The 6,732-nt window shown below is 32.9% G+C and overlaps 1 protein-coding gene across 1 annotated transcript in view; it reads left to right on the forward strand.

The window, feature by feature from the left end:
• Window positions 1–6,732, forward strand: part of LOC111631811 — a 24,419-nt gene that overhangs the window by 2,036 nt on the left and 15,651 nt on the right. The window contains 1 exon segment of the mRNA XM_023376122.1: window positions 3,411–4,356. Coding sequence (XP_023231890.1) covers window positions 3,421–4,356 — 936 coding nt within the window. The 5' untranslated portion in view covers window positions 3,411–3,420.

A 6,732-nucleotide genomic window follows, 5' to 3' on the forward strand; every position in this document is an offset into this window, starting at 1 on the left:
AGTCGGATAACCGAAAAGTATGAAAAAATCCATTATTAGTGTAGTATATTATTATATCCCATGTAATTAGTATATTAGTATATCGCTATTAACCTATTTTGCGTTGAATTTTCATCGATGTTAAGCCTAACAAAAATTTTTTAAAATAATAATCGTCGCTATTGTAGCGCCACATCACTAGCGGACATTTGAAATTTGCCGACTAGGACGGTCGGTTAACCGAGGGGTCGGTTGATCGGGGGGCGGATAATCGAGGTTCTACTGTACTACAGTGTTGATACCACGGTGACTCTTGTCTTTTTAGATGAATCGCTGCCACGTGTTCTTTTAGGCGTGTCTCGAGCCTCCGTCCCGTTTCTACAACATATGATTTCGCTTGCAAACAATCGCACGATACTTTGTAAACCACTCCTGCGACATCAAGATGATTTTTTACTATATTTATAATATTAATAATATTCGACATTTTGTTTTCCTGCTTGGCCACTACTCATATAGAAAACTTTTTTAAAAATGGGTTTATATCGTTCGTAAAGATTATGTATATAAGGTATTTTTACATAAGTATTATTATTTATACAATTTTTTACATTATATCTGTAATTTATAAAAGAATTACTCGTATACCACTTACAAATTTTACTCTTTGGGTAGTCATTCAATAAGTATTTTCTAAATAATTGTTTAATTTCTTTATCTATATCTTCCTTGTAGTTATGTTCTGTTTAGTATTTTCCTCAATTCCATAGTAAAAACATCTCTCTTAGTATCTATAGGGCAATAAGATTTATAACTAATTGATTTTTCTGTATTACATAATTTTTCATACTTAGGAAACATTAGTTGCGTTTTCTCACGTTTAATAGTCACATCCAAATGGTTTATTTCCTGATTCTGTTCTAATTCACTAGCACTAATTNCTTTGGGTAGTCAAAAGTGAATTAGAACAGAATCAGGAAATAAACTCTTTGGATGTGACTATTAAACGTGAGAAAACGCAACTGGTGTTTCGTAAGTATGAAAAATTATGTAATACAGAAAAAACAATTAGTTATAAATCTTATTGTTCCTGTAGATACTAAGAGAAATGTGTTTATTATGGAATTGAGGAAAATACTAGACAGAACATCACTACAGGAAGATATAAATAAAGAAATAAAACTATTATTTAGAAAATATTTATTGAAGAGTAAAATTTGTAAGTGGTATAATTCTTTTATAAAATACAGATATAATGTAAAAAATTGTATAAATAATAATACTTATGTAAAAATGCCTTATATACATAATCTTTACGAACGATATAAACCCATTTTTAAAAAAGTTTTCTATATGAGTAGTGGCCAAGCAGGAAAACAAAATGTCGAATATTATTAATATTATAAATATAGTAAAAAATCATCTTGATGTCGCAGGAGTGGTTTACAAAGTATCGTGCGATTGTTTGCAAGCGAAATCATATGTTGTAGAAACGGGACGGAGGCTCGAGACACGCCTAAAAGAACACGTGGCAGCGATTCATCTAAAAAGACAAGAGTCACCGTGGTATCAACACTGTAGTACAGTAGAACCTCGATTATCCGCCCCCCGATCAACCGACCCCTCGGTTAACCGACCGTCCTAGTCGGCAAATTTCAAATGTCCGCTAGTGATGTGGCGCTACAATAGCGACGATTATTATTTTAAAAAATTTTTGTTAGGCTTAACATCGATGAAAATTCAACGCAAAGTAGGTTAATAGCGATATACTAATATACTAATTACATGGGATATAATAATATACTACACTAATAATGGATTTTTTCATACTTTTCGGTTATCCGACTTTTCAATTATCCGACCAACCCCAGTCCCCAATTAGGGCGGATAATCGAGGTTCTACTGTAATTATAATTGTATAAAATGGAAAATTGGTTTAAAAGACGAGTGGTAGAGCATTTTTGTATTGCTGAACGTGTAAATTTGTTAAATCAGAATGTCGGTCTAAATATTGATGTATGCTGGGAAAGATTTATTTGTATAAAAGGGAACGAGTTGCTCGATGTTGGATAATGCACCGATGAGGCTGTAACGGCGAAATGCATTTGGAGAGAAATTTGAAAATAATAAAAGAAATAATGTTGGCTGAAGTATAGTATCTTTGTTAATTATTTGTCTGCTGGTTTAAATGACCCGAAATCGGTTTAAGAAAGAATGTTTATCTTATCTAAAGATAATCTTTTATTTTTAGAAATTATATTTTTTAGTATTTTGATCAGTCAAATTTACAGTATATACTGAATTTAAAAAGTATTATAGTGTGATGTGAAACCAGATACAAGTGAGATATTGTAGTCTTTTGTTTTTTGAAGTAGAATGTTTTTTCGTTTTTTAAAAAGAAATTACTCTTTCCACTATGTGAGCAATAAGAGAACTTCTTTTCCCATGCCCATAAGGGGCTTTGTCAGGCCTGCAATAGGGATGGCTGGGTAGTGAGAGACAGACACCTACAAAATTCCTGAAATAGTTGACCAAGATTTGTGCCTCGGACCTCTCCAAGAGGTCCGAGGCACAAATCGACACTTTAACCAGCTTGACCACCCTGCATCTTAAAATAGGATCAGTTTTGAGCTTTTTATTTGTTTATACTCTTGCATGAAGCTAACGCATTACTTTAAGTTTTACATATACTTTACAGTGCAATAAAAATTCAGTTTTATTACTATTAGTTCTAAAAGATTGCATTATTGCAAAATCACATAAATCATATCACTTTAGTGACAGTGGGTTTTTTAAAACTCTTTCCGCCCTACGCACACTAAGAGGACTTTCTTAGATAGCCCATTATGGATTCGCCCAGGCCCACAATGAACGGCTGGGTGGTGAGAGTCGGGGCCCGACACATCAGGAAGAACTACTTCTAGAAAAATTCCTAGGATTTTTTTACCTGTCTGGACCTTGAATCGTGATTCAGGTTCCACAGCGGCAAGCTGCCACATTTACTACTCGTGGTCACGTCCCATATAATTCTAATTAAAAACATTTCAAACATAAATATGAACTCATTGACGGGTGATTTGTAAACTAGATTGCTAAGGTCCGAATGACAAGGTGGTTGAGACGTTAATCTAGTGATCTAGGATCGAATCTGGGCAAAATTCATGAACTTTTTGTGGGAACCTCGTATCAAATATGTCGAGCGAATTCTTCAGTACAGGTCGCCCCATCGCAATCTTGGTCGAATCCATAATGTTTTTGGAGAAAAGACCCTCTAGTAACCACAGTTGACAGCCTCTAATACCTACACGACGAAAAATGTCAAAAATGAAAAAAAATAAAATAAAATTCTTAACAGTATTAGGTTATATTTAAATATTAAAACTAAGTTATGTACAGAATTCGTGCTTATAATTTCATTGTTTTATATTTAGAGTTTTTGACATGGAAGATGAAATAAAACGGCCTCATTACATAGACTGCGATGGATTTCTTATTGTCGGAGCTTTTTCAAGAGAAGCATTTCGTTCTGCCGTCAATTATAAACCCAAACCGGGCCAACTGTTTATAGTCACGTATCCTAAATGTGGTACTACATGGTCACAACAAATAGTTAGTCTGATATTTAGAAAAGGCAAACCTTTAAGTGGTATTGTTGAATTGATGAAAAATTCGCCTTTCTTGGAGTTTACTGGAGCAGATGCTGTAGATTATATGGATGAACCTGGAGCGATCAAAATTCATTTACCTTTTAATTTAACACCGTATTCTCCGGATGCCAAATATATATATGTGGCAAGAAACCCAAAAGACTGTTGCGTATCTTTCTATTATCATACAAAAGATTTAGAACTTTACAATTTCGCCGATGGCACATTCGATGAATATTTCGAGTTATTCATTAACGGTAAAACAGATTACGGAGATTATTTCGATCATCTTTTATCATGGTACGAACACAAAGACGATCCTAATGTTTTATTTATAACCTACGAAGATTTGAAATTGGATACGCGAAATTATATTCTAAAAATTGCCAAATTTATGGGCGACGAATATCATGATATTCTGATCAATAATCCAGACATTTTAGAGAATGTTCTTCGTTATAGTAGCTTTAAATATATGAAAGATACCGTGGGATTTTATATTGCTTATATGGGATCTCTTCCTGAAGGTATCTCTGTACCATCAGGTGTTAAAGCTTTTCGTGCATATTTGAAAAAACATCCTGAACTCTCACCGACTTTTAAAGGTGATTTCGTTCGTAAAGGTATTATTGGTGACTGGAAAAATCATTTTAGCCCTGAACAAGAGAGGAGAATGGAAGATAGAATCAAAGAGAAGACTGCAGGAACGGATGTCATGAGCTTGTGGAAAGACAAATGAAGTGAAGATTTAATGATTAAGTTCTTATAATTTGAAATTTCAAAATAAATATTTAAAATAGAGTTGTAAAATTGTAATTTTTATGAATTTCATTATATTCTTTTACTTTATCAAAAGGTATATATTAAATTATTTTCTTAATTAAAATGTACCTGAAAATTTAAATATAAATAAATTGTATTTTCTGTATGATATCAGTTTTAATTTTAATTATCTAACATATTGTTTATCAATAAATTACAGCATTATATAATTAATACAGAAGCATTGAATAATCGATTCTTTAGGCTAATTTAAAAATAGGAGGGTTTTTTTAATTACCTGTTCTTCAGGCATTAATTAACAAGAGCATTTTCATTTTCATTATGAGTTCAGCCAATCCCGCTAAGGGGCAGTCAAAAGTGATTAAATTAATAGGAATATTTCCATGCCGTTCTTAGATAGGAGAAAATGGGTTTGGGGCGTTGGGGTATGGTTTGGAGCATTGGGTATAACTTTATAGAACCAAGAAAGTAGTAGTTCAAATAAATAAAAAAATATATAAGTTTTTATAACAAAATCTCATAAGAGATGGCGCCACATACAATTTTAGTTATTTATTTTGATTAATTATACAAATGTTTACTTTTAAAATAAAATTTCATAAAACCCAGAAAAGTTACACAACCCGTCGCTAGATTTATTTTAAATTTGATGAGTTTTTATCTTACGTGGATATCTTATAAAAGATTTTCCTGAACTTGCAACGAATATATACTGTATATTAATGTAAAATATGGATGACTAGACGTCTAGTTTCAGCTAGACAGTTCGTCTTTTGAACACTGTCCTCCCACCGGAAGCACCTCGTTCCGGAAGTTAATTTGTATACTTATTTGCGATCTACCGAAGTAATTTATATAATATATGAAAAAGAATATCTGAATAACTTGAGGAAGATGAGGAGTTTAAAAATTTTGTAGCGGTTGTTTTAGGGTTTCCATTAAGCTTTTGCATGAGGGAAAATAAGGAGATAAGCCTATTCCTGTAGGCGAGTATTCTTGGTTCTCTTGGTTTTCCCTCTTCTCCTGTTTTTCTCTCTCCTCTTGCATAAACGTAGCCTTAGCGACAGCGAGAAACGAAAACGAATGGAATCTTAATCCTATTAAGGACTGTTTATTAATACAGTGGAATCTCTCTTAACGAGCACATCGCGTAACGAGTTTTTCGCATAACGAGCAAGTCAATTTAAAAAAAAAATGACTCGCTTAACGAGCGAAGTTTCGCATAACGAGTGACCAGGAGAGGGGAAGTTCCGCAGCTCTATCATGCTATTTTTTGTTTTCTGCAAATCGAATTCGCATTCCAGGTTGGTTCATTCCATGCTTGAAGAAAAGATGACGATAATTCACGCTCCTTAACAATGTATATTATGTAGTTTTCTTTGAATAAACGTTATACGTAAAATACAGTATTTACTCGCGTATAAAAGACGATCTCGCATATAGGACGAGGTGTTACTTTAAAGATCAAAATAAAGAAAATTAGATTTAGTAATACAATTTCTAATTTTATTTCGTTTAATTACAAATAAATTATCATCGAATGCACGTATTAAGGCAAACAACCATGTTTTCTTGACGTTTTCACCTTTTGTCTACTCGGACTCGCCCTCCGAAGCTTCGTTACGATTCTCCTCTTTTTTCACTCTTACTCCACAAAGAATCGTCCTCTGATCCGTCGAGTGAATTTAAAATACAGTTTTCCTGAATGACTTCTATCAGCTTCTGAAGATTGCTTTTCCACGCACCCGACACCCATGTAACAAAACCATAAGATTATAATGCACGTGACAGGAAAAAGTTTATTTTTAATGATTCAGAATGTACAAATATTCATTAAAAATACCAATTTAACAGATATGAAATAACTACATTTATAATCATTGCTAAGTGACTGGTTGTTTTCGGGTCATCTGTTTAAAAGCGACATTCACCTTGATCTGGATAGAACTCTGCTATAATGGCAGCATGAACTATAAGCAAGTAAATACGGTATTTGATTACAGTGGAGCATCGTTTTATCCGAATCAATTGGGGACTGGGGTTGTTCGGATAACTTATTTTTCGGATAACCGATTATGTACGAAAAAATATATTACCCCGTGTTAAAATTTTTCTCCGTTGCGTGTCGCTTCGCGTTGAATTTTCGTCGCCTAACGTAAACTTTTTAAAATAATAATCGTGGCTATTGTATCGTTAAAAATGATTTCTTTATTTTGTACAAACAAAATAAATATATTGAAAAATATAAAAACAATAAAAAATTATACTTCAGAAGTTAATTTAGTATCAAAAACGTAAAATATTTGAGTAGCCCAAGACATAG

Source organism: Centruroides sculpturatus, unplaced genomic scaffold (assembly GCF_000671375.1).
Source record: "Centruroides sculpturatus isolate CEXI.00-Female unplaced genomic scaffold, Cexi_2.0 scaffold180, whole genome shotgun sequence".
NCBI lineage: Eukaryota > Metazoa > Arthropoda > Arachnida > Scorpiones > Buthidae > Centruroides > Centruroides sculpturatus.